The sequence below is a fragment of the Charadrius vociferus genome, unplaced genomic scaffold, assembly GCF_000708025.1.
Source record: "Charadrius vociferus isolate BGI_N301 unplaced genomic scaffold, ASM70802v2 scaffold776, whole genome shotgun sequence".
NCBI lineage: Eukaryota > Metazoa > Chordata > Aves > Charadriiformes > Charadriidae > Charadrius > Charadrius vociferus.
This window is the reverse complement of record NW_009648775.1, coordinates 1,386,862-1,414,731: the sequence shown is the minus strand read 5'-3', so window position 1 is coordinate 1,414,731 and position 27,870 is coordinate 1,386,862. Positions and strand designations below refer to the sequence as shown.

The 27,870-nt window shown below is 55.4% G+C and overlaps 1 protein-coding gene across 1 annotated transcript in view; it reads left to right on the top strand.

Annotated features, from left to right (window-relative positions):
• Nucleotides 1-27,870, top strand: part of KSR2 (kinase suppressor of ras 2) — a 77,744-nt gene that overhangs the window by 26,224 nt on the left and 23,650 nt on the right. The window contains exons 6-15 of the mRNA XM_009886745.1: nt 8,077-8,146; nt 8,856-8,939; nt 11,359-11,426; nt 12,765-12,774; nt 13,079-13,193; nt 15,818-15,986; nt 18,989-19,030; nt 19,710-19,776; nt 21,924-21,972; nt 22,836-23,203. Of these exons, the coding sequence (XP_009885047.1) occupies nt 8,077-8,146; nt 8,856-8,939; nt 11,359-11,426; nt 12,765-12,774; nt 13,079-13,193; nt 15,818-15,986; nt 18,989-19,030; nt 19,710-19,776; nt 21,924-21,972; nt 22,836-23,203 (1,042 nt within the window). The remainder of the gene's footprint in view (nt 1-8,076; nt 8,147-8,855; nt 8,940-11,358; nt 11,427-12,764; nt 12,775-13,078; nt 13,194-15,817; nt 15,987-18,988; nt 19,031-19,709; nt 19,777-21,923; nt 21,973-22,835; nt 23,204-27,870) is intronic.

The following is a 27,870-nucleotide window of genomic DNA, read 5'->3' as shown; positions in this document are numbered from 1 at the left end:
CATCAGTAAAACCATTTGGTCCTTCCAGGATCAGCATCCGTGCACTCCGCGACCCTCACTCCTGGTGACCTGGGGGGAAAAATTTGATGCAAAGGGAAAAAAGTCCCACTCGACTGCAGTTTTTCTAGCTCTCTTGCGTCTCTGCATCGTTTCTGTACCGGTGGCTTTGTCCTCGAGCTGCATCCCGGGTTTCTGTCTGCTTCCACCTTGGGTTGCCGGTTTGCCATCCTGCGGGAATAGCGGCCGCATCCTACACGTGGCAGCCGGGTGCTGAGCGTGGCCCTACGGGGAGAGAGATGGGGTTTAACGGAGCTTGACACCGGGGTTCGTTACCTTGCGGGGAGAAGATGAGTTATGCCAAGCGGTGCAGAGGCACGTTTATTTGTGGGGAGGAGGAGGTATCTCTGCAGCTTTCCCCACGTCCAGCGTTCCTGTTATGGGGCCCGGGTGGCTTCCCCCGCTCTGATGGTGCTTTGCGTGTCCTTGGGTCCCCTCCTCACATCTTGCTGCTGTTCTCGTCGGTCTAAAGTCCCAGGACTTGTGGGTCCTATGAGAAGTGTTGGTCGTGGTTTGGGGGCATCGCACCTCACCCCGTCTCCTGGGGTGCCACTATTTCTGGTCGCCTTTTGACGGGCGATGGGTTTCTCATGTGCTGCTGGATGAGCTCCATGGGGCTCAGTGAGCCAGTGCGGCATGCCCACCCCACATCCCGAGGACCTCCCTGTCCCCATCCCCATCCTTGAGGCACAGATGCCGTTTGGCAGCCGAGTTCTCCGCAATATCCCATCCCTATGACCATGGGTGCGTCGAGCTTTTAAAAAGGAAAACGCCTCTTCCCCCTTTTTCTCTTGTGGGATCAGCACGGCAGCGCCCGGTATGCTCTGGATTGATGTGGAATTACTTCCCTGAGCACTGAAACCAAAAAATGTTGTTGTCGTCGGATTGAGATGCGGGAGAGGAGCTTGGCGAGCCCTGGGCGAGACCCCGGCTGTCTCTCGATGATCTCTTTTCAACAGCCAGCGCGTCTCGCTACTTGTGGCAGGAGCGTGCTCCCATCTGAATCATCTCTGGTCCCCATCGGATGCGTGTCTGGATGCTTCTCTCTTATTTTTAACAGCCGATTTGCCCTGATGGGTATAGATTTTCGCAGACGCAGAGCGAGAGCGCACGGGCTGGCAGCGAGCTGCGGAAGGAAACTCTTTTCTCCTGCAGCACAAATCTTGCTGGAGGGGCAAAGTCCCCTTCACACAGGGTCAGGATCTGCAGGAATTTTGGTTTTGAATTGCAATTTTTCCTTAGCAGAAGGGAGGGGAAGCAGAAGGGGGGAAGTAAAGACTTTGAACTGTAGCTTGGCCCTGAAATAGCCCAGCCCTATGGCTGAGGGACAGAAGATGGTTTGTCCGGCTCCATCCAGGACCTTCTCTTGGTGCATCTGGTCACTCCTGGTGAACAAGCGACCACCAGAGCCGTGTTGTTACTATGAAATAGGATTTAGGACTCAAGCCCCCCTGATTTGGCTACAAGCACTCAGAAATCAGGTTGGATCTTCTCCTTTTTATTGTAAAGGCTCACGTCTGGTAGGTCCTGTTTGCATCTCCGTTATCTGGATGTCCTGGAGGCGGCTGGCATTGCTCCCGGGCTGTGCCCTCCGCCTGTCCTCTCCCTGCTGCAAGGCCAGCCAGAGCCCTGTCACCCCGTGCATCCAGATCAGGTCACCCGCTTGATGTTCTCCAGGATGGGCCAACAAAGTTGTTTCCATCCTGAACTATTTAAAACAAAAAGGCGGTGGAAGAGAAGGACAAAAAAAAAAAAAAAAGGCTGTGTGTGACTTTGCTGTGCTGGGATGGAAAAGTGAGCACCCGGGCACGTGGCTGTGTGGGGAATGGGCCATGAAGATGCTGTGAGGGCTGGAGCACCTCTCCTATGAGGAGAGGCTGAGAGAGTTGGGGCTGTTCAGCCTGGAGAAGAGAAGGCTCCAGGGAGATCTTATTGCCGCCTTCCAGTGCCTAAAGGGGCTCCAGGAGAGCTGGGGAGGGACTTTTTACAAGGGCATGGAGTGATAGGATGAGGGGGAATGGCTTCAAACTGGACAAAGGGAGATTTAGATGAGATATGAGGAAGAAATTGTTGACGGTGAGGGCGGTGAGCCCCTGGGGCAGGTTCCCCCGAGAAGCTGTGGCTGCCCCATCCCTGGAGGTGTTCAAGGCCAGGTTGGACGGGGCCTGGAGCAACCTGGGCTGGTGGGAGGTGGCCCTGCCCAGGAAGTAGATAGTTGGAAGTAGATAGTCTTTAAAATCCCTTCCAACCCAAACCATTCTATGATTCTATGAATGTCCTCACCGCTGCCCTTCCTCCAAGTGGTGTCCAACCCTGCAGAAGGAAAGGAGCAGCCAATGCAACCCAACCCGAGACCTTGTGTGTACCAGGAGAGAAAAACCCATTGTTTTTCCCCAGTGGCCCACAAACTGAAGCTGTGTGTGAGGACTCTTTGTGCAGGGATGTTGCACCGTCCCACAGCACACAGCAGAGAGGCTCTTTCTGTGGCCTGGGAGCAAGCCAAGAGCCACGGAGCGTCTCCTGCTACTTGAAGTTATGAGCAGTGACCCCTCAAAGCCCGGAGAACCGATCATAGCTGGTTTAACGTGGTCTCCAGTGATGTCCACCTCCCCTCTCCTTGGGTCTCAGCTAGATGCATCAGCCCAGTCCTGTACATCAGCTTCGTTGCATCCACAGTTGCCTCTGGTGCTGTTCTGGCCGTGTCCCTGGTGAGTCATTTCTCATCCCAATCCTGGCTCTGCCTCTTGGCTTTGTGACCAAGGACTTTGCAGTTTATGGCACTGACCTTCTGCCCTGGGAAGCAGCTTGACTATGCCCACCTGGGGCTTGGGTGGTCAACCAGTGATGGCCAAGCAAGCGGCAAATCCTGAGATGTCACCAGAGCTCTTTGCTCAGCCCCTGAGCATCTGCGAAAGAGCCCTCTGAAGGGTTGGCGTTGGGTACGTGTGGTTGGTGGAGAGGGATCCAAGATAATGTCCAGTGGATCAAGCCCTGCGCTGGGAATCCAGGAGCCCTAAATCCAGCTTTTAAGGACCAGGCAGGACCTGAGAGTGTGATGCCGATGGTAAGGGTGCCATGGGGCACGTGTGTGAGCAGCCAGTGCCACTCAAACCCTCTCTGCAGGTGTCCTGTCCCCAATGCTGGGGGGTGGTTTTATGGGAACACGCTTCTTAACGCTGTCCTGGCCCAAACCGCCTTCAGGAAGGGACTTCCCAAGCAGGACATCACTTCTTTGTGACCATCGGCGGTTTTCTCCTCCCTGAACCTGCCCTGCTGCCGGTACAAGCCACGGTACGAGCACTCCGCAGCCGTGTCGGCAGTCCGACTGGGAGCTCCCCGTAGCCCACAACTGGCCACATCTGGCAGCCTTGCCATCAGGCCAGCGGCGAGGCACTGAGGGTTTCCTACCCCGGCAGCGCTGTGCAAGAGCCGAAGAATACAGCTTTGTCTGGGAAAGCCTAATTGACCCTGCAAGGCTGCGAATTGGGGAGGAAAAAAAAAAAATAAAAAAATCACAATGTGAGTATTTAAACCAGCGAAGCGACTGAACATGACATTTCAGCTGTATAAATAGGATTGTCACGCCGCAAAGAGGAACTGCCGGGATTATGAAGTTGACTCTGTTTTCTTACTAGAGGGATGCGCTGAGAATAGCTCTGCCTTGTTCGGCTGCCGGGGATGATCCCCTCGGCCGGATCGTCCTTCCTCCCCATCCTCCCCCCCCTCCCGCCGCAGGGACACCGTGGGGTTGTTGCTGGGTTGGGACCGGGCTGGGATCGCGTGCGCAATATTCGCCGCGTACGCTAACGGGAGAGGGCAGGTGGACTCCCTTTTTTAGCTTGAATCCTGCGTGGATTTTCTACCCTGGGGAGGGAAAGCTGCCGGTGGTGGTGGTGATGCTGCTGCTGCTGCTGCTGCTCCGGGCGTTGCTGCAGCTTCTTTTGCTGCTGCAGCTCTGAGCGATTTGGGGTTCTCTCCCATCTTGTGTCGGTCCTAAAACCAGCCAGAGTGAGGAGCGAGGTGTCTCGTGGAGGGACTTGGTGCCCTTGGGTGCACCTTTCGCTGCGGAGCACTTGGCTCCCCAGTTGGGACCACGTGGGCAGTAACCTCTGCCCAGCATCCCCCGTCCCTATCACGATACGGCCCCCAGGCTGCGATTTCTGCCTGGGGATGGGGTGGTAGAGATACACCTGACTCCGGACCTGTCGTGGTTGTCTTCCAGGTGATCGTTGAACTGTTTCGGGAGGAGGCTGAGCCCTGGAGTCTCCCCATAATCTCTCTGGGGGACTCAACCATCCCAGGGCTGGCGCTAGGAGTGTTTTGGTGGCTGCCCAGGGTAGACGCGGGTCTGTAGGACATCGACAGACGGGTGCGAAGTGTCCTGCCCCTTCCTCGGCTTTGCGGTGATTCATCCCGGGACGCTTTCCAAGTTGACTTCCATCGATTTTTATCCCTCCCATTCATAATGCGAACATCGCCTGGGGCTGGTTGCTGTTAGTAGGAGGAGGAGGGTTTGTTTATGGGGCTGTCGCCGTGATGGATAACACGTTCACACCAATTCCCTGGGCATCCAGAAAGGTGCCAGGAGATGGAGATGGGTGATATTGTACCAAAACATGGTCCCCATCGCTGCGGTTTGGCACGGCTGCCAGCCCCAGCCATGATGCTCCTGGGGTATTCCCAGGATGCTCCAACCCCTGATGCTCCTGGGGTATTCGGGGAGGGTGTTGGCGGTTGCCGAGGGCATCATTGCCCTCCTGATCTGCCCCCAGGGATGCTGGAAACCCCCAAATCCCCAAAACAGGGGAGCTCTGGCTGTTTTCCTCCATGCAGGAGATGCCCGGGTATCCCGCCTGCCGGCTGGGGAGCGAAGGGGAAACATCCGCCTTTTTGGCATCACTTTCCAAATGAGCGTATGTGTGTGCCTCCCAGACATCGAGCAATTAGGAAAGCATGGGAGATTACTGTGCTCCCTGCCCTGCCATGTGCCTCTCATGGGCTCAAGTGGCCACAAGGCAAACGGCCTTAGTGGTTTAGGGCTGGAGAGTGACAATGAGAGGAACTGAGCAGGAGCTGTGACCATGTGTGATGCCGGAACATCTTCAGTGTACGGTGGGGAGCAGCAATTTTTGAAGACTCAATCCAAGTATAGCTGATCTGCATGACCAACCTTCCTACAGCCCTCTGCCACTCCACAGCTGGTTTGTGTCCTTGCTCCCCATGCCTTGTATGCAGGCGGCTACAAACACATCCAGACGGAGCCCAGCCCTGCCTCCATGGTGTGTGTGGTGCCCTGGTGGCCAACAGAGTGCTGGTACCACAGGTGGTGCCATGGTGCTCTCTTGCTTTGCAGAGCTTGAGATAACTGTTTGTGTTGCAGCTTGTGCCAGTGGAAGGAAGAAAGCTGTGTAGGGATGAACCCCATCTAAGAGGATGGATGCAATGGGAATTATTTCCAATGCTTCCTTGATGTGAGCCTGCTATCCTAAGAAATGTGGAAGAAAATGTTTACGTCCTCCACCCTCCTGGGAAATGAGCCCTGGGACAGCTCCAGTGTAACTGGGCAGCTCTCTCGATTAGATGCATGTGAAACACATTCACCCAGACACTCACATGAGTGTTTCCACATCTTTGAGGCTGAGATTTTCAGTGTTGTTCACACTTCAGCACGTGAATGTTGTCCCTTCTGATGTTCTGAGACCATAGTTAAAGTTCAAGTATGTGCTTAAGTGTTTTGCTGGACTATAGCCGACATTGCCATTGTAGAGAGAAGTGGTGTGTTGGGAAATTCGATGGCTGCATACAGACTAATTGTTCTGAGATGCATCCTGGAAGGTGCTGAGCACCCTGGCTGGGAGCCAGCAAGGCTTCTGATTACCTTTAATTGTGGCAATTTGGGTGGTTTTGTTTTTTTTTTTTTTTGGATGAGAATATTCATCCTGCGCCAGGGGAAGGCTGCGGCATCTCCGCTTTCCCTTGGGGCATCACTCCCATTTGACATCGCGTGGGGAGAAGGAGCTTTTCCTCCGGGAGAGCATCTCCGATGCACAGGTTAAAGGGGAGAATCACTAATTAACTTCAAAGCCCCCCCTAAAAAAAAAACCCTGGGGCTGCTCCCCACGGCAGCGGGCGCCTTCCCCTCCCCTCCTGCCCCGCTTCGCTTGTTTTTCCCTCCTGCAAACAGCAGGTCTATTGTTGAACGCCGCGATCCTTCATGTAGCGCTCCTTCTAATGAACGTAATTAGCCGTGAATCACGTAGGTCTCATTTTTGTCAGGAGGTTAAAATCCCCGATACACTTTAATACATTTTTGCAGGCAGCGCATTTAGAAAGTAATTAAAAGGCTCAGCCGTCTTTGCCTCCGTCCCCTCTCCCCCTCCCCGGGATGGCGGGATTTAATTGAGGCCAGCTGAAAGTTAGTGGAAATAAATTGTGGCTGATAAAGCGGAGGTTGTAATTTAATTCGGGGAGAGGAGCTGTTCTTACCTGGGTTTTTAGTTCGTCAAAGACCGGTGTTGTTGGGTGGGGGGGGAATTTATTTGTATAATGCGATTTACTGATGAGAAAATGATGCTTTAGGGAGGAATAGCGCTTGTGCATGGAGTGGTCCCGCTCTTTAGAGCATCTTCTCTGGGGCTTGAGGCTGCAGATATTGGGGTGACGGGAGGGATGCTGGTCCAGGAGCCACCGGGGGTGGGTTGTCTCGAGGGCTGGGGAGAACCGTGGGTCCGAAATATTGGCACGCTGCTGGTGTAAAACAGCCAACCCGGGGCTGGGGGCAGCGATTATCTTAATCGACTTTCCAGTCTTTCAACATCTTAATTGCCGGCTCTGCCTGAAGGGCGATGGGGACTGTGGCGGTGGAGTTAAGAGAAGGCGCCGGAGCAGCTGCTGGCAGGAGGTACTGGAGATGGATGCGTTTTCGGATGCTCCCAAGACTTTTAAGAGCGCCTTGCGCGGGAAGCAGCATGTAAATGTAACCTTCAGAAAGAGCGCGCAATTAAAACACCCCGCCGCCCGCTATATTAAAATGGGATATTAAAGCAAACAGCGGTTCTCCCCGCTCGCCGGGATAATATCGGAAGCGTATTTAGCGAGGGATTTGCTGGCATATCGAGCAAACGGCCGGGCTCGCAGCTGGGGTCCGCCGCTCGGCTCCGCGCCGGGGCTGTGCTCGCAGCGTGCCGGGGCTGGTTGCTTGTGCCCGGGAAACCTCTCGAATCCCTTATTGACAATCCGACCTTTGAATCCCCGTCGCATCCCCTCCCCGGGGCTGAGCATCCCATGGGCAGGACCTTTCCCGTGGCTGCGGCAGGGGGAGGAGAAGGAGGAGGTGGAGGGTCCCTGCCCTTGGCGAGGCTGAAGGGGGATGTGGAGTCCAAGCACGGCAGCGGCACGGCCGTGCTGCTAATTACTTCCAGCCGGTGCTAATGAACTTATCTCTTTTTCCTTACCCAGCCAAGGTCCCGTTACCCTTTCTCCCTCCTTCTCTCTTCGAAGGAGAGCGCTCAGGCTGCTTTTTACTTCGCTCTTCTGTTTGAACATGAGTTAAATTGCCTTCCGAGCGGCTGGCACTCGGCTCTTTGTTCAGCCGCAACCGCAAGACGTGATGTCTTATTAATAAATGATGCGGTTGCCGTTTAGGCATCGTTTTCCCTTTCGTGTTTGGACGGCGTGACGTGGCTCCGACGGCTTTGCAATCCCGCTCTGCGTGCAGGCGGGCGCAGCATCCACTGGGGGAGTGCGCATCACCTCCATCCTCTCTCCCTGGACCAAACTGGGTGGTGGGGGCCGTTACTGGGGGGAACAGCAGACCCTGTGTCCCCGCAGACCCAAGCACAAAGCCAGAGGCCTCTTGCTTTTCGGAAAGGGAGCTCAGTGGGACATCTCTAAGGAGAAATACCAGGCAAACACTATTTTTTTTGTGTGTACCCTTTGCTGCCCTCCCCGAAAGCCCGAACCCCGGCTCTCGCCTGTATTACCACCTGATGGTTTTCCCTCTCTCTCCTCTCCCCGCAGATACGCTGTCAGTGCCTCGCTGGTCCCCGCAGATTCCCCGTCGAGATCTAGGAAACTCGATAAAACACAGGTACGCCGACCCCGCTGCAGCGCTGGGTGAATCCCCCCCGACCCCCGACGCTGGGGGATGAGCATCTCCCTTTCCATCTCCGCTCCGGCCCGGGGGGCCCGGGGCTGTTCCCCCTGTTTCCCATGCTGAGCTGTACTACCCTAGAAGCCCATTTAAATTCCATTTCAGTTCAGATTTGGTTTAGATAAGGCTCGAGTCGCTATCAATAAAAGCCATATATTATCCGTGACCTTGCCAACCTTCAGCAAATTTCTCCTCTCCGGATTATTGCCCTTCCATATCTACCTCAAGGAGGAAAAGCGCTGGAAATAGCCTCGTGCGGCTGTTCGATGGGGCAGACGCTTCTCCGACGGGCTGGAGACGTGGGTCCCCAGGGCAGGGAGGTGTTTGGAGGGGGCTCTGCCCTCAGCCTGGGGTGGGCAAAGCTGGGGAGCCGCAGCGAGCCGGTGGCTAATGCCCATCCTGGCTGGCTTGGACCCCCTTTGGAGCAGGCTGTGCCCATCTGCGTCACCAAAAGGGGGCTGAGATTTGTGCTTTGGCCATCCCTAGAAAGATACCTCAACGCCTGCAGCACTGTTTGAGGCCAGCAAGGAGAGGATAAATCAGGGCTCGGTAGATAAGCGCGGCTCGGGAGATGTTCCCGCAGGAGCACGGATGGGGTGGTGCAGCTTCATCTCTCCCTGGACGCTCTCTGTGGTTCTCTCGGCAGGTTTTCCACCAAGTACTGGATGTCTCAGACCTGCACCGTCTGCGGGAAAGGAATGTTGTTCGGCTTAAAATGCAAAAACTGCAAGTACGGCGCGGTGCCGGAGCTATTTGTGTGTCTCTTCCACGTTGCGAGGGGGATAACTGGGGTTTTGCTGGTGGACCCAAGCAGGGGCTCAGGGAGACCAACCACTCTCTCGCCAGCTCACCCTTGCAGAAGGCTTTAATGAGATGCAAAATTGGGTGAAGAACACCCCGAAACGGGGCTGAGGTTGTGTCTGTGTGCCGGGGATGGGAGCAGTGGGGTCCTTGGGGAGGATGCTGCCTGCCAGACCTTGGCTCTGCTCGCGCCAGAGCTCTGAGTCAGATCCTGACAGCCTCCCCGCTCGCTGCCGTCCTCGGCCTGGCTTTAGATGCCCACGTTACGTTATAGGGTTATGTGCAGAATTATCTGCAGGAGATGAGGGGGGATGGATGCTCCGGACCGGGGGCTGAGTGTGACTCGGAGGAGAGCATCACCGGCGTGCAGGGCAGCTCTGGGCATCCGATGGGTTTTGCCCCATGGCCTCGGGCCGTATCCTTTTGTTTGGCTCTATCCTCTTATTTGGTTTTCACAGCAGCAGAAGTCTTGTGGCCCTCTTGTTTCCCGGCAATGTCGTGGCACCGAGGAGCCAACCCACCCCAAACCGCAGTTAAGCTGTGATGCGAAGGAGAGGGGCCGTAAAATTGGGCAGGACTGGAAAAAAAGATAGCAAGGCAGAGGCTGGGGCCATTTATACTGCTTTAAATCCGGCTCTTAACACACTATCGTGGAGCCATCGGCACTTAGTTAAAGCTGCTTCTGGAGACAGGATTGCCTTTGCTATGGATGGGTGCTGGGAATCCGCCGATGTCTGCGGGTAACCGAGTTAGCTGGAGCTATGAAGTGATAACGATCGCTGTTGTCGTTGATTAAATGCTGATGAGTTGGCAAATTGGGATTTCGAGCTGGACAAGAAATGCCTGGTTACTCTGCAGCTGGTGGCGGTTTTCCGCCAGTGGTATTATCAAATATACCTATTTTAAAGTGGCGATTCCCGTTGCATTCGATGCTCAGTTGCAAACTGGAGGCTTTGCTGTGCCTGCCCGGGGCTGGTCCCCGTGCTGGAGGAGGGATGCTGGGACCTGCCCCGGCGATGCTCTGGCTCTGGGCCCGTCCTGCTGCCCGTAGTCGCTTAGAAAAGAGCAAATAAATTCCCTGGTTAGTAAAATTTGGATGAACGAAGTATTTAGGTTCCACCGGCTTTGCCGTAGCCACCCGGCCCCGGCGCTGCTTCCCCCAAGAAACAGGAGGGGAACAAGCAGGTAAAACAAACAAACAGACCCCAAATCCCCCCCCCAAGCCTCGTCTACTGAATTAATCTCTGCCTTTCCCTCTAGGAACGGCTTTGTAATAAAAGCTAACACGCACGGCTCCTGAATTTTCATTACCCAGCTCATTGACTTGTAGCTGCCGTCTTTTTTTTTTTTCTTTCTTTCTTTTTTTTCACCCTTTCCCCTTGTTTTTTTTTTTTTTCTTTTCTTTTTATTATTTTAAATCCTTTCCTCTTCTTTCCCTTTTTTCCCCCGTGGGTTTCCCCTGCTCTGCCGGGGCCGTCGTGGCAGAACGTGAGCCCGGGACTCATTTCCATCCCTAATTAAGAACGAAGGGGGAAGATTTTGGGGGGCGGCTTATGCCTATATGCATGACCTGGGGGTGAAGCCCTCCGTAGACTCCTGCCCCCGGCTCTGTGAAACCAGGCGAAGCTCTGCAGAATACTCAACGTTGTAGCCGTAAATGCTCTCATTATTTTTGTGAAATGTCCTGGTATTAAAGCTAGGAGGGAGGCCACAATGGCACAGATTCATCGGGAGCCAAAGGGGGCCAGGGCAGCCGCTTCCTTCCCCTCCACTGCCCCTGAATTTAATTAAGCGTAAAGCAGCGTTAGCGTTGGAGGATGGTCGGGGGGGAAATGCCTTTCCCCTGCGTGCGGGTCTCTGCTCTTTTTATTTCAGCCGGGGTTGGCAGAAATGACAATTTTGGGCATCCTGGTGGGCGCCTGGTCCCCCGCAGCCAGCAGAGAAAGGATTTTGGGGGTTCCTGCCACCCCTCCATCGGGACAGAGGGACACGCCATGGCTGTGGTTGGCCGAGTGCGTGCAGCTCCTGCATCCTCCCAGCCAACAGCCCCGATGCTCCGGGAGGTGCATCCTGCAGCGCTTCTTATCCCCGGTTTGGGAATCTCGGGTCTTCCCAAGCGCAAGCTGCAGGATCGCAGGGATGCGGGAAGGTTGTCCCATGGGACCTCTCAGGGGCTGTGCACAACAACCCAAATATCACATCAAGTGACCTTCCTGGGTGGAAAAAGCGGCCCCAGCGCGCAGCGATGCTCCCCGCTCCGAGCTGCATCCCTCTGGCCGTACCGTGCCGTGCCGCTCCGCATCCCCTTCGCCCTCCCCACTCACACCTTTTTCTCTCTTCCCTGCTAGGCTCAAGTGCCACAACAAATGCACCAAAGAGGCCCCTCCGTGTCACCTGCTGATCATCCACCGCGGAGGTAAGGGCCTTTCTTCCCCCTTCCGCCTCCGTGGATGTTGCCGCCAGGTAAAACTTTCAAAAAGCCCCCCCGGGCGATTCGGGAGCCCGACCGACCCTCGCCGAGGACCGGCCGGCGGGATGGAGGCTCCCGAACCGCTTGGGCGCTCTGTGAAAATTTTACCCACCGTTTTTTCCGCTTGTAGGGAGACGAGCCGTTCGGGGCGAGGCAGATTTGCATTGCAAACCACTTCCACCCACCCTTCCCCTGCCTCCTTTTCTTTTCAGATTCCCCACCGCACGGGGTAAGTGCCGCAGGTTTGAGCCTTTTGCTACCCCTCGAGAGCTTAGGGCGGACGCGTGGGACCCGAAAGCTCCCGCGGTGCATGGGGGTCCCCGCCACGGGGACGCGGCCGTGGCCCTGTGGATGCTCGTGGTGCTTTCGGAGCTGCTTTATCCCGCTCTCCTCCTCCTCCTTCTCCGGGAGAGCCCGTCCTAAAACCCACCCAGGAGGGAGAACTTTGCAGCAGGACGACGGGCGTCGCTTCCCACCTCTTTTCTTCCAGATTTTGGCCGAGCGCTCCCCGACGGCCAGAGGACTCGTGACCGCCTAAGGGAAATGCTTCCAATGACCCATGCCTTGAGTTTTGAGTTCTTAAGGCCGTTGTTGTCTATTAAATACCACCCAAAACATGCTCATGGGTTTAATTGCGGGGAAACGCACCGCGCTGGTGGCACCGTTGGAGGCGAGCGGGGCTGCTGTGGCTCGGAGAGGGGGGCAATTTTGCAGCCTCCGCTCTGGCCCCCACGCCCTTGCTTGCAGCAAATTTGGGTGGAAGGGGCAGAAGACCCCTCCCCACCATCCATCCATCCATCCATCCATCCATCCATCCATCCATCCATCGTGCTCTGAGTAGCTGCAAACCCTGACCAAGAGGCATCTTGAACGCGGCATCGTCCCGCACTGCTGGGGAGGGGGTGTGGGCAGGTGGGCTCCAAAGATCGGGGTTATGGCGATGTTGCAAGAGCCGGAGCTGCCCGCTGCGTGTTTTAGCGCGGGAGCAAGGAGCGGCGTGGCTTTGGGGGAGCCTCAGCCTCCCCCCCAAAAAAAAAAAAACCAAACCCAACCTCTTAAATACATTGCTTTGCAGCTGGCCCATTCCTGAGTCCTGCAGGCGGGTCTTCCCCCCAAAAAAATCCTCCCTGCCACGAGCGGGATGCTCTGAGCCGGCTTCTTCCCCTCACCCCCCAAAAAGCTGCGGTGAGGAAGAGGATGGTGCCTCCTCCTGATGCTGCCTGACCGCCCCCCTCCCTCCTCCCAGCTCACGGGGTGGCCGTGCTGAGCCTCCCCGAATTGCAGCCCCTCGGCAGTGGGAGGAAAGGGGGTGCAGTTTGCATCCCACCATGGGGGGCTTAAAGCCCCCCACATCGTGGGGGAGGTTGTTGGCTGTAGCCCGGGTGCAGGGGGGAGCCCGAAGGCTGGTTGCCATCCCAGGGCAGGAGCCGAGCAGTTTGGAGGTGCTGCGGGGAATCGCTTTGGCCGAGCGATTCAAGAGAGGTTCGCAAGCGCAGGGTTGACCCCGAGTGCTCCTTCGAAGCTTTGATGTCTCTCCGTTTCTCTCCCCCTCCTCTCCATCCCCTTTTCCCCACTCTCTCCCTTCTTAATCCAGCAAGGTTAGTCCGGACAGAGTCGGTGCCCTGCGATATCAACAACCCTTTACGGAAACCCCCCAGGTATTCCGACCTGCACGTCAGCCAGACGCTCCCCAAAACCAACAAACTCAACAAGGTGAGTTGTTCTACCAGCCCTGAACGCCTCCTTTGTGGCCAGAGGGGACTGGCCCCACGGCACCGAAATACCGGTGGCTTTTGCTGGTTCTTCACCTGCGGCTGCTGCTCTTGCAGACCCGGTGGGGGGCCAAAGCCGGTGGCATTTTCAAATGCCACCTGAGTTGGGTTGGTTGAGCCACCCCGTTTGCCTCTGCTCTCCCAGCGGGGATGCTCCTGGCATGAGGAGCAGCAGCTTTCCCCAGAGCACGTCCTTCGGGAGCATCGATCCCATTTGCCGGGTGGGAGCACAGCTCGGAGACTACTTTCCAAAAGAAGGGATTTAAGAGCAAAACTGGCCATGCCCTGACCTTGTGTCTGGGGCGGGAGGGGACCGGTGGGTTGTCTCCAGGATGGGGCATCTCCCAGCCCCTCAGCCATCTGCCAGGACCAAGGCTTGCACGATGCTCCGTGGGTCTTGGGGCACATCCGCCACTATGGAACCGGTGTGTATGGCAGCACATGGGCAGGAGCTGCCTAGGAACCTGTTTGGGGGCTTAAATTAAGAAAAATAATCCCATGGGCAGCGCTAATTCGAGGAGCAGAGGGAGGGTGAGCGTGGCGTTGAGGCAGGGTGAACCGAGCTGTGAACCCTTCGCCCCTTGTGTTTCCCAGTGTGGGTGCCATCTGCCGAGGTTATATCTTTTAAAAATCAAGTGGGATCAGAACTTTCAAAATAGGCTGTGTCCTACCAGTCCTGTTCCATTGTGGCCTCTCAATCTCCAGTTCTAAGCTGAACTGGGGGTGGTTTGAGGTCTCTGTTACCACCTGAGACCTCTGTAAATAACTAATTTATTGTTACAAATAAAACGAGACCGGAATTTGATTGTGTCCCTGGCAAAATGTGGTCCAGCCAGACCTGAGAGTGCGCCTGGCTTGCAAGAGCGGTGACACGGCAAGGGGTTATTTTTGATGAAATTTAGAGCCTGTTGCCTTTGGTGGACGCTTTCTCATGGGCGGCAGGAGCTAGCGCGGGTCTGCAGGCCACGCACGGGTACGGTGGGGTGGGCAGGGTGAGGCGTTTGCAGGCTGGAAGTGCTCGAAGGGAGGGAAACCCTCGGTGGGATGGGCAACGGGTCATCAAAACCCTGACTTCTCCGAGCCTGGCAGGACCCCCCAGCTCCTCCCGGACCTCAGCATCTTCTGGCCCTCAGCAAAGGTTGGGTACCAGATGATGCTCTCTGGGATGCAGTTTTTAAACTGAAATCTCTTAGCAGAGCCTTAGTGTAATGATCTGCACCGTTGCTGTCGTTATGGGGTGGTGCAAACGGCTTTTTTGAGGCTGGAGATCTGCTGCAGGTGTTCAAAAGAAACAGGGATGCGTTTTTCTTTTTAGTGCCCGTCCTTCCAGTGATTTGTTTCATTTTATTAGAGGGCAGCGGGGAAGTGACTCAGCTTACTGAGAAAGGCTTTGGGTGTGAAGGGCATCAGCCCTGTTTCTCCTTCTGCCTCTGTCATGTAGTCCTTTCACCTCTCCTAGCTTTATTCTAACCATGATAATGCACTCTGTGTGTGTGTGTGTGTATAATATATATTTGGCTTTGACCTGAGCACTCCCATTCTGGTTAAAGTTTCCTTTATAAACGTGCTTTATGCAACAGGGGCCCCTTATTTGGATGTATCTAGAAGCATTTCTTTAGAGATACTTTATTCTCTGTGCAGACCATTGAAATCTTATTGTTAGTGGCCTTCAGCGTTGGTTTAAAACATAATTTACCTAGCCAAGGTTGTCACGCGTGTCAGGATGGTCTATATAAAATGTACGTGGGTTTCCTGGAAAGCCCATGTCATTTAAAAATCAATCACTTTGGACAAAAGTAGCTGCTGGGGGAGGCTCATGTAGATTTTTTTTAACCTTGGGGGGATCTTGCCATGGGTTCACCTGTCTGGAGATGGGAGTGCACAGTGCTGCTGAAGGTCAGACCCTGTTAAATGTCTCCAAGTTGGGCGGCAAGGTCGTGAGCAAGGTGGGAGATCCTGGCCTCAATTTTCCTTTTCAGATCTAAGATAACCAGGCAGGTTCTCTCCTGCTCCCAGGTGGTCCTTTCTCCCCCATGGCAGTGTGCCCTGGAGAGACGCGCCCAAAGCTGCCGTCCCTGCCTTGATTAGGAAGGGTCAACGAAGGGCAAGGGATGTCTTGCCTGATCCTCTCAAATCTGTCCCAGCTCAGCTCCCTGCTGCGAGCGAGGCACTGAGTTTTTGGCTCAAAGGAGGTCAGCAAAAGCTGCCAGGTCCTTGATATCTCTAAAGACAGCCCCAGTGGTGCGGCCCCCACCTCTGGTCTTGGTGGCCATGGCTCTCCTAAATGGGGAGCCCTCAGCCATGGGTGGGTAGCATGGAGGGGCTGGCAAAGGAGCCCCATTTCTGGTGTGAAGTGGCCTCAGTGCAAACTCTGAACACAAATGGCTTTGGAGAAGGCCAGGCTGGGGCTCTGGTGGTTTTCTAGGGCTTCTGGAAACTGGGGACTGGGATGACCTGTCTTGCTCCTCACCTGGGGTCCTCTGCACTGGACCACCTTGGGGTGGCACCGGCCGGCACTGCTCTCACCGGCTCCTCTCTTCTTCTCTCCTTCCCCATGTCCCACAGGACCACATCCCAGTGCCCTACCAGCCGGACTCCAGCAGCAACCCCTCCTCCACCACCTCTTCCACCCCCTCTTCGCCGGCTCCACCGCTGCCGCCCAGCGCAACGCCCCCGTCCCCCCTGCCCCCCTCCCCGCAGTGCCCGCGCCAGCAGAAGCAATTCAACTTGCCAGGTATGGTGAGCTCCCCACCTCCACGTCTGCCCAAGGAGAGGGGCTCGTGCCCCGGGGTCTCCTCAGGGTAAGGATCTACTCCAGCTGCTTGCCTTGCCTGGACTTATACTGGGATGGGGAAAAGTTGGGAGCAGAAATGAGCAGCATAGACGAGTTTAGGATAATTCAGGTTGGGAGGGAGCTTGGGAGTATCTAGTCAAACCTCCTGCTTGAAGCAGGATCAGAGCTCAAGGCTTGATTCAGTATGGGCTTGAAAACCTCCCAGGATGGAGCCAACGGAACCTCTGTGGGCAACCTGCTGCTGCGCTTGAGGCTAAAAAAGCTTTCCAGGCATGACTCCTCCGTGGCATGTGCCCGCTGCATTGCCCCAACAGCAAATGGGAAACGAGGTCTTACCCCTCTACAGGTGTCACTTGGGTTGACTTCGCTGTGTCTTTGGGGTGACGGGTCTCCGACAAGCTTGTTGGTAGCGCGCGTGGGGTGATAGCGGGGAGCAGCTGATGCTGGGGGTATCTGACATAGCTTGTCCAGCTGGGTCTTGTCTGGGTACCCGGGACCTATCTGCTCCAGGAGCTCAGTCTTTTCAGAGGTGGTGGAAGGGCTGTTTGGTCATGGTGGCTGCAGGGCCCAGGAGTTACATTAAATGGCCACAAAAGCTTCTCCTAACCTGAGGACGTGCTGAAGCCTGTCCCAGCGCGACTGCCTTTGGGCTGTCCTTGAGGCAGTGCTGCGGCACCAGGGAAGGTCCCTTCCTGGAGGGGAACAGCTCAGCATCACTCCTGGCGGTGTGGAGGGGCTCAACTGTCCTCGGCCATCTGCCTGCCTCTTCAGCTGCTCCCAAAAACGACCTGGTGAGGGGAGAGGAGGGGGAGCTGTGGTCCTGACCCATCTCTGAGATGCTGAAGCAGTCACAGCTGCCCCAGGGCCGGTGGCCTTGTTTGGTCTGCGGCCTTGAGCCTCTTTGATGGGGCAGCAGCGGGGAGGTTGGGGTCCCTCCCGCATCCCAAACGAATGGTTAACAAACTGCTCCGGTAGGAGAGAGAGAGAGAGGTTCAGGACTGCTTCTCCAGAGGAACCAGACAGCATCTTCGTGCTCTGCTGATCCTGCTGCGCTGTGGTGATTCCTCCCTTCTGTCTTGACAAGCCTTCAGCTAGAGAGGAGGAGGAGGAGGAGGAAGGAGGTGAGAGGGATTTGACTGACAGGATCCATCGTCACAATAACAAACACTTCCAAAAGCTGGGAAAACAACCCAACCGCCAACCAAACAACACGGGTTGTCCTGTGCCTGGAGAGGCTGTGGCCGTGCACAAGTCTCGCTCGCTGGAGTGCCCGGGACTCGGGTGGGATGCTGGAGAGGTGTGAGGAAGACAGCGGAGGAGCTGCGAGGAAGCACTGAGCACCCCAACGAGCACCATGACCCACCCGTCAAGGAGGGGCTCAGCTCCCTCTGCTCTTCCCCAGGTCGGGGTTTCACCAGCCACAGCCCTCGAGCCTCCGAGTGCTGGGAGGGTGGTCCACAGCGTGGGTTTCCATGCCCGTATAACCCGGTTCATGGTGGTCCAGCCAGAGCTGAAGCAGCATCCTGACGTCTCGGCAGCGTGACAGCCGGGCTCGCGGCGATTAACATCCCCAAACTACTTGCTGGGCAAGCCCTGGACCCTGCCTGGGTCTGGGGGGGAAGGGACAGAGGATCCAGCGTTTGGTGACCCCATCATTTATCACTGCTGGAGCAGAGACCTCCCTGCAGGTCTTTTGAGATGTTATTTCATGTTGTCTAAAGCAGAAACCACAGAAGCAACCCCCAGAGTGGGCAGCAGCGTCTTCTGATGGGGACCTGGACATGATGTCGCTGCCGCTGAACCAGCACGGGGAGCCCCTGGCACACTTGCCCGGCTGGCAGGGATGGAGTGGAGCAGAATCAGACCCTGGGAGCTCGGGGCGGGGGGGTTGTGGTTGGTCCCTGCTTTCATGTCCGTGATGAGCAGAGCCCTGTGGTGAAAGGGAGCCGGTCTGACACAAAGCGGGACTTACTGTCCTTTCATCTTCCCGCGCTGGAAGTTCTCCGTGGTTCATCTCATCAAGATGGTCATCTTGGGGATTAGGATTCGAGCTTGGAAATTGCAACACGGTGACCTTTTTCTGCCAGAATTACCTTTGAGTCTCCTTTGATCTCGACTCAGGGGTCCTCAGGTCCCGCTGCAGAGCTGAGGTCGGTCTTCGGGGTCTCGAAGCTGGAGAGTTGAAGCTGAGGGGCGGTCTTTGGGGTCTTGAAGCTTAAGGAGAAGGTGCCCTCTGAGCTGGTGCCAAGCCGTGGTGGCATCAGCAGCTCTGTCTTGCTTCATACCCATGACCTGCCTGCCCACGTGAGTCAAATCAGCCCTTGGGCTTTGCCTGCTGGTGACAGGGAGCCGATGGAGGGTTCCACCACCCAGAGCCCTTCTGCAGCACTTGGCTTTGGGCAACAGCTCCTGGGGCTGCCAAGAGCCGCCGGCGTCTCCTTTCAGTGCGCTGGGAGGCAGGCAGGGAGCTTAGGGAGAACACGTCTCCAAACCATGGCAAAAATGTGCAGTTAGATGGGCTGAATCGAGCAAAAATGGGCAGCAGCTGCAAATCCATCGCTTGGTGTCTCTGTGATGCTGAGTGGTTCCCAAAGGCCGGATGGGAGCCGGGCACTGAAGCCCCACAGGCTTTTGGTGTCAACCAGGTATCCAAATCCCACTGGTGGCTTTGCAGATGACATCAATGCTCTCCAAATGGTACAGAGCAGTAGCTGATGGGGAAAAAAATAAGTTCTAACCCAGCCAGATCATTAAAGGGCTAAGGTCTTAGGGTTTTTTTGGCCTGGGCACCCTACGTACCATCGTGGGTGGCATCTTCTGGAGAGACGGGAGTGGGAGAGGTTGGGTCATGCAGGGGGGAGACCCAGACTGGGCGCAGGTTGGGGTTTCTCCAGCGTCTGGCTCGGCAGGTCAGTGTTTAACCCCCCTTTTCTCTTTTCCAGCTTCCCACTACTACAAGTACAAGCAGCAGTTCATTTTCCCCGGTAAGTCTCCTTGAAAGTCTCTCCAGTAACGCGGTGGGCTGAGATAGCCCTTAGGGGAGGGGGCGCACGGCCGGATCTCCTAACCCCTGGATTGATGGGGGGTTTGTTGTGCTGGGGTGGGATTTCTCCCCAAAACCAGTATATTGTTGCAGCACTCTGCACTGCTAAGACGCTGCAGGGCTGGTTGGCCCGAAGTCATACCCAGCGATAGCCACAGGTGTCACTAAATTGGCCCTGGGGACAAAAGGGGGAGATACTTACAAATACTTAATGGGAGGATGCCAGGGGGATGGGAGCAGTCTTTTTCCAGTGGCGCCCAGTGATAGGACGAGGGGTAATGGGCATAAACTTGAACATAGGAAGTTCCATCTTAACATGAGGAGGAACTTCTTTACCTTGAGGGCAGTGGAGCAGTGGCACAGGCTGCCCAGAGAGGTGGGGGAGTCTCCCACTCTGGACCCATTCCAAACCCCCCTGGACGCTGTCCTGTGCAACCTGTTGTAGGTGCCCCTGCTCTGGCGGGGGGGTTGGACTAGATGACCTCCAGAGGCCCCTTCCAACCCTGACCATTCTGTGATTCTGTGATATTCAGTGGGATTTAGTTCCCTGGGTGCCCCCGGCGCGGGAAGGGGCTCCCAGTGGCTCCCAACCCGCTCTCACTCCTCTCTCTTCTCCCCAGACGTGGTACCCGAGACGCCGACCCGAGCCCCGCAGGTGATCCTCCACCCTGTCAACTCCAACCCCATGTGAGTCCTCTCCCCTCCTCCCGGCTATCTTCACCTTCCCCTCCCCGGGCAGCGCATCCTCTGAGCCCTACCTCCTCCAGGAGGACCAGTTTGGGATTCAGGGGTACCTTCTGGGCAGGTTGGGGTGGGTGGTCGGGGTGACCCCCTGGTTCTCCTGCTGCCCTAACCCACCTCGTGGCTCTGGCTTATATCTCGGAGAGGACAAAGGTTGAAAGGAGAGGACAGCGGATTGATTTATAACCCACAGCGACGCACCTGCCTAGAAAAAAAAAAAAAATAAATGACTTTCAGTCTGAGAAGCCAAAGCCCGAGCGATTAATCTTTTACTAAATTACGAGCGGAGAACCGGGGTCTTTGAGATGGTTTTAACAAAAGTGGGTCCTGCAGCCCCACCTGTAATGTTTTCACGGCCGATAAAGTTTGCGCTGAAGTTAGTTTGGAAAGGCGGTATATAATTGGCGTTAGGACAGGTCGAGTCTGAGCTGCTCTGCCGAATCCAGCGTTCGCCGAGGTCCTCGTGCCTGCGCCGCCCCGGCAGCGGCGTTATGTGTCTTACCGATCCTTTTGATAAATGCCAGTTTTGAAGGATTTTACAAGCCGGGAGTTTAACAGATAGGGTCTCGCTCCAGGTTTGTGTCGGGCTCACCCACGCTCTCCAAACTGCATCGGCAACTGCCGGGGGGGTCTGGCGGATCGCGCCGCTGGGGGAGGCGATGGGAGGGATGGGGACGGAGCCGCTGTCCCCGCCAGTGGCTGGCAGCTGGGAAATTAATGGAAAAGTGGTGGAAAAGCCTTTTATTATTTTTTTTTTTCCCCTTCCCTGCCTAAAGCAAGGTATCGGGGGTAGGGCCGGCAGGCTTTTTGTGGGAAAACAGCTTTCAATATGCAAAATCCGTGATTCTCCTCTTGCTGGCCCCGCTGCAAATAAGAGCCGCTGAGGTTACCCCGGGCTCGGCTGGGTTAAAGCGCGGGCTCCGCTTCGGCTCCTCGGGAGACAGGGATTCGTGCCTGGGTTAAAGATCAGGCGGGAGGAGAGCGCTGCTCCTGCAAAGTGCCCGCGCGTCGTGATGGGCGGCAGAAGCCGCCTGCATCCTCCTGGGCTTTCCGTGCCGCTCCAAATATCGGGGTCGGCTCCTTTTATATATCCACCTGCGTCTCCCCTGGGATTTATAGGGTTTTAGCGGCGATTGAATGGGATAGGAAGCACAGGACCCCCACGTCCAAGTGGTTTTGGGGGGGGGGGGTTATGCCTCTCCTGTGGTCCTTGCTGTCTCTGGCAGGGGATGCTGTTATTTAAGTTACTGTTAATAATAACAATAATTTATAATGTATTTACTTTATGCTCAAAACCACCCTGAGCTGCTCCAGCTGATCTTCCCCAGGGAATTTCCCTAATTCTCTGTTAATTGTCGGGTGCGGCCAGACACTGGTGGTGGACCTGGTGGTGGGAGGTGCTGTGTAAGCGGAGAAGAAAAAGAGGAGCTCCTGGTGCAGGGAGCTGGGAAACTAGACAAATTCGGGTGCTTTTACTGCAGGGGAGGGTCCTCGAAACCTCCGCTTCTCAAAAATAATCGAAAAACACGGTGTCTTCTCTTCTGGCCGCTCATCAGCCGCGCTTGTTGCTTTGGCTGGTGTTCATTGGGAAGGTAATTCTGATCTTAGAAACCACCTAAAAATGCCATGAGAGCATGTCCCAGCGCTGCCTCGATGTGGCCAAAAGCCACGAGGGTGTCAATCTGTCCCTCACCCCGGGGGTGACACCTCATGGGGCGATGGGGCACCCTCCACACCGTGTGCTTTGGGCGATGGGCTGGAGACCTGGTCGTGTGCTCCCCCACATCACCAAATCCATCCTGGAACTTCACGCATCCGATGTTAATCAATGCATTAATTAATATCGCTCATCCTTGCTATCCTCCCCGCTCCCCTGTGAGCACCCAGGGCCATCCTCAAGGATGGAGGCCACCAGGGCGTGGGTGGGAAGGGGTTGCTCTCCCAAATCAGCAGCGAGCCTGGTACTTCTCCTCCCCGATCCCTTCAGTCCCGGTGCAGAGCGCTGCTGCGGGACACAGGACTGGATGCCCGTGCGTGCTCCTCACCCAACTGCGTTTTTACCCCGGTGGTAATTCATTAATTTTTTTTAACAGCCTGGAAGGAAACCCGTTGCTTCAAATTGAAGTGGAGCCCACCTCGGAGGTGAGACGCCCAGACTCGCTCCTCTGCTTAGCGGGTCTTTGTTTTATACCCATCTTGGGACACGTTTCACAGGAACCAGCTAAGTTTAGCATCTGTGCGGTGAAATTGCTGATAAATGACTTAACGGCCGGGCCGGATCCTCCCCAGGCATCCGGGTCCCCCACTCCATGAAGAAGGAGCCTGGTGGGCTTCGTGGCTGCACCTCAAGTTTATAACTCAATGAGCTTTTCTGAGGCGCATTAAAAATGCGGTGGAGGATGAGGACGGGAATGCAGCTTTTAATGGGCGTTGTAAATCCTGTAGAAAGCGTATATAGACCATCAAGGGAAAAGCCAGACCCGTCCTGGAGAACTGGAGGGGCTGCAGATGGGGGGTGCTGGGTTGGGAGCAGTTGGTATTAGCAGAGATCGGCAGGGGGAGAATGAAACGCTGCTTTCAGACAAGTGAATTAAATGCCCCAGTGTGTCACCCTTTTCTATTTAACCCTGGGGTAAATGCATGCCTCCCTGCAAAATTTGAGTTTCTGTTGGCTTTGCATAAAACACAGCCGCCTGGTTGCCTCTGGGAAGGTACCTCCCCGGTTTCTCTGGCTCTGAGTGGGCAGTAGGTGGGTTAGTGAGGTTTTATCCACGTTATTTTCCGTGGCCGTAGATTTTGCCCAGAGAAGCTGTGGCTGCCCCATCCCTGGAGGTGTTCAAGGCCAGGTTGGACGGGGCTTGGAGCAACCTGGGCCGGTGGGAGGTGTCCCTGCCTATGCAGTGGGAGGTGGAACAAGATGGTCTTCAAGATCCCTTCCAACCCAAACCATTCTATGATTTTCCCGCCCCGTTTTATTGTGCTCACCTCCCTTTACCCCTCCACAGAACGAGGAAGGCATGGAGGAGGTGCAGGAGTCTGAGGATGACTTTGAAGAGATGAACCTCTCGCTCCTCTCTGCACGCAATTTCCCCCGCAAGGCCAGCCAGACCAGCATCTTCCTCCAGGAGTGGGACATCCCCTTCGAGCAGCTCGAGATTGGCGAGCTCATTGGCAAGGGCCGCTTCGGGCAGGTCTTTCATGGGCGCTGGCACGGGGAGGTGGCCATCCGCCTCATCGACATCGAGCGGGACAATGAGGACCAGCTGAAGGCCTTCAAGAGGGAGGTGATGGCGTACCGGCAGACCCGGCATGAGAACGTGGTGCTCTTCATGGGAGCTTGCATGAGCCCTCCCCACCTCGCTATCATCACCAGGTAAGCTCTGATGCCTTGTGCTCAGCCAGAATCATTTTTTCTTTCCAAAACATCTTCCTGCAGTCATATGTTCCTGGGAGGAAAGGCTGACCATGCCTCCCTGCCCTAGCAAAGGGATGTTCTCCGTCTGCTCTGTGGTCTTCAGCCCACTCATTCCTCTCCTATGAGGACAGGCTGGGAGAGTTGGGGTTGTTCAGCCTGGAGAAGAGAAGGCTCTGGAGGAGACCTTATTGTGGCCTTTTAGTACTTAAAGGGGCTTACAAGAAAGATGGGGACAGACGTTTTAGCAGGGCCTGTTGCAATACGACAAGAGGTAATGGTTTTAAACTAAAAGAGGGAAGATTTAGTCTAGATAAAGGAAGAAATTTTTTATGTTGAGGGTGGTGAGACACTGGCCCAGGTTGGCCAGAGAGGTGGTGGATGCCCCATCCATGGAAACATTGAAGGTCAGGTTGGACGGGGCTCTGAGCAATCTGATCTAGGTGAAAATGTCCCTGCCCATGGCAGGGGTGTCTAGGGATGGAGAAACCCACTGTTCTGGTTGCAAATGAGGAACGCCCTGGGGCGGAAGCGGTGTGGAAATGGCTCCAGCAAAAGGAGACTCAACCTCACCGTCCTTGGTTGGCCGCAGCCGGTGGTGCTCATCCACCACCCCCCTTGTGTGTCCCTCGAAGAAACATAATGGCGGAAACAAAGAAAGCAGGAGGACTTTAATGAGACATTCCAGGTTAGGTTGGATGGGGCTTTGAGCAACCCGATCTAGGTGAAGATGTCCCTGCTCATGGCAGGGGGTTGGACTAGATGACCTTTGAACATTGGACTAGATGACCTTCCAACCCAAACTATTCTATGCTGTGGTTTATGCTGCAAAGCAGATAGCAAACCCATGGAAGTGCGTCCAGGCAGATTCATCTCTTGTAGAAGTGGAGCTTGAGACAAGAAAGGTTTGTTTTAAGCAGGAGGGATGTAACCTGGTGGGATTGGCAGCTTCTGCTCTGGGTTTGGCTTGGTTTTTTTTTGCATGGTGCCCTGGTCACGTCCCTGGATGGGTGACAGGGTCTGGACCCCGCTCAAGCACTGCCACGGTGTGGAAAAGCTTCTAATTGCGTAAAGGAACTGGCCACATGCAGACATGAGGTTTTGTAAATAACTTGGTGCTGTGAAAACAGCTCAGGTGTCTGAAAGCTCAGCAGGATGGACGTGTTAGGTCCAATGGTCTGTGAAATGTCCAGAAGGGCAGCAGAGGTGGGAAAACTGGGTGCTTGCAAGGAGAGCTGGTGCTCCGTTGAGACCAGAACCTGTCCGTGGGGGTCTCCTCGCTCCCGAGGAGGTGGGAAACCTCCTTGGTGAGATAAGTCACATTCTCCTTGAGCGTGTCCTCCCTTTCACAAAGTTGTTGTATCTATTACGCCCCAAATTGGGGATGGGACTGTGGCAGAGTGAGTTTGGGATGGGGCCGGGGGAGGGAGACTGGGGGCTTGAAGAGCTGCTGGCTGGGTAGCTGGTGGTGCTTGGGGACATCGCAGCAGGGTGCGGGAATGAGACTGTTGGAGAGGGCTCCTTGCAGCTGTTTGGGAATGAGCTGGGATTTGGGGTCTCCCAAACCATCTCAAACACCTCCAGAGCTGCCCCGGTCTCAAGGAATTGCCATGTACCCGCCGTCACCCACGTACCTGGTGGGAGATGCAGCACTGAGCATCCTGGCATCCTCCTTGCATGGGTGGGCAATCACAAAATCCCCCGCCGGCTTCCCAGAGGAGCCGTCGTCATGTGAAATATGTTTATTTCTGAGTATTCGGTAATTTCCCTCACCTCTAGACCCTGTATTTAAGCCGCAGGGCTTGATGTGGTGCCGCTTCGCATCCCGCCACGGGTTACCTTTTCTTGGAGAAGTTTCCCCAAGGTGAGGTTGAATTTCCAGCCGCCTCCTGGCAGCGTTTCGAGACAGCCTGTGCTGAAATGGCAACGCTTCCGACAGCTATTAATGGTGAAATATTGCATCATCCCTTCCTAATGTCCCCTTGAAAGCGACACCTCCCGTCCCCCCCAGTCCCAGCTGGGGTGGCTCTGTGGGTGCCGGAGTGGGGGCTTTCCTCTGCTCCCTCTCTTGCTCAACAGCAAAGGATTTAACCCCAAATTTGTGGCTTCTCATGCCATCGCTTGCTCCGTGCCCCGGTGGGTTCATGGTCTGTATTTGGGTTGGGGGTTGCATCCTCCGGGGACAGGGTGACTCCAAACGGGGGCTGGCTCTCCCCAGCTGGGGACTGGAAAGAATAGGCTTTTTATTTCGGACCGAAAAAAGAGTCATCTGGGAAAATTCAGCAGTGTTTCTATTAGCTAGCTTTGGGCCAAAAGCTTTTTGAAAAGCGTGCAAACAGACGTATTGATGGATGTGTCAGAAACCCCATCCGTGTGTTACACCGGGCGGCGGTGCCGCCTCTACCCAGAGGAACACGCGGCTTCTCCGTCCCGCTCCGCTCCGCGATCCCCTTTGCAGCCCCTATTTGCTCAGCTTTTCAATCCTATTCAATATCAAAACCTGGGCAATATATATATCTCTCTCTATTTATTTTTTTTTTTTGTTAAGCTACGAAGTTTTTCTATTCTAATGCCTCTTTATATAAAACCATAAAGGTGCCATTTTTGACAGTTTGACAAAATAAATATGTGCGCTGCGGTAGCTTGATGCATTAATATGAGGTCTGCGAAGCGCGCTGCTTGCCTTGCTTCCCTTCCCAGCTGCGCTCGGTCCTTTTTTTAAGGTCAAAATACAACTTTGTCGGATTGCCCTAAATATAACCTGTGCTCGCGACGTCTCCGAGCGTTGCCTGCTTTTCTCCTGCAACCGGCAACCCGCTTTTATCCGTCTTTTTCGAAGGCTGAATCGACATCACGATAGCTTTTCGGTAGCAACTGGAAAGCTGTTTGGTTTTCTCCTGTTGGGATTTTTGGGGCGCGATCGGCTCATGTCCGGTGTCGGTGGCGGGCTGGCCAGGAGGATGCTGGAAAACCGAGGGAGATGCTGGAAGGGGTCTCAGAGCTCAGTCTCGGCATTTTTGGGAAGCCCAGGACTGCATGAGTGCACAACCCTTTGCCCCGAGGTCATTTCTAGATACAATTTATTCCCCTTTGAGGCTTCCTGTGGGGCTCTGTCCTGCTGATGCTTCTCCAGGACGCAGCTCTGGGGCTCTCAGGGCAAAGCATTCCTTACATTTCCTGGGGCGACCGGTCAGGGATGCTCCCTTGCCCTCCTGCCTGCGGTCCTTGTCTGGTCTATCCTTGGATGAATGTTTTTGGGGGCTTCTTGGGACATCTCCCATCATCTCCTGTGGGGAAAAGATTTCTCGCCAGGTAGATCTCCATCCTATGTGTGTTTCCTTATCTGGTCCTGCTTCTTGGCATAGGGAGGTCTTTCCTAAGGGATGCGACAGCCCTGGGGACTCTTCTGCCACAGCACAACTGGGAGCTGCTGCTTGGGCTTTGTAGGGAATGAGTCTGGGAAGAGGACAATGTGGTGTGAGCTGGACTGGGAATGATCACGGATACCGGGAATGGTCCAGGATGTGGCACTGGGGGAGGAGGGAGGCTGGTGACCCCACGCAGATGAGAGCATCGTTCTTCAAATTGGATTTTTCTGAAGGGGCTCAAGTTCTCCCAGTGGGTTTACAGGAATAATTTTAAGCCAGGCTTTGCTTGGAGCAGGGGAAAATCAGTCCCAGCTGTCTGATGGGGCCAATTACAGGTACAAACCCAGGATGTCCAAATTTCCTCACCTGCTCCTCCCCACATGCATCCCCTGGGGGCCAAACTGGCTGCGTGCGGAAGAGGTCCCTTTTCTTTTGGGCATCCAGAGGTTGTCGCTCAAGGATGTTTTTTCCACCAGGAAAAAAAAAAAAAAGAGCAATTTCTTATAGCTGTTAAAGAAATCCCAATTTTCCTGCCTGCACGCTGGAAGCAGCTGCCCATCCCTGGAAGGGGCTTCACCGCGCTGTGCCGCCCGGCGCTGCCGGAGGAGGGTTATTTATAGATGGGTTTATTTTTACTTTTTCACGCCCCTACGTTTTCCTTCCTGCTCGTTTGTGATATTCAAGGATCGTCTCATTAGCAGAAGGAAATCTCCCCCTCCAAACACCATGGCCCACGGGGAAAAGCTGGGAGGGGAAACTGAGGCAGTGGCTTTCTGATGGCGTGATGCTTTGGGTTAACGCTCTGATTTTCTCTGCGTTAACCCTTGGTCCGGGTGGATGATTGGGACCAGTACTGTTTAATGTCTTCATCGATGACATAGACAGTGGGATCGAGCACACCCTCAGCCAGTTTGCCGATGGCACCAAGCTGTGTGGAGCGGTCGACACGCTGGAGGGGAGGGATGGCATCCAGAGGGACCTGGACAGGCTGGAGAGGTGGGCCCGTGCCAACCTCATGACGTTCAACAAGGCCAAGTGCAGGTCCTACAGCTGGGTCGGGGCAATCCCAAGCACAACTCCAGGCTGGGTGGGGAACAGCTGGAGAGCGGCGCTGAGGAGAAGGCCCTGGGGGTGTTGGGGGATGAGAAGCTCAACAGGACCCACCAACGTGCGCCGGCAGCCCAGCGAGCCCCCGGCACCCCGGGCTGCATCCCCAGCAGCGTGGCCAGCAGGGCGAGGGGGGACTGTGCCCCTCTGCCG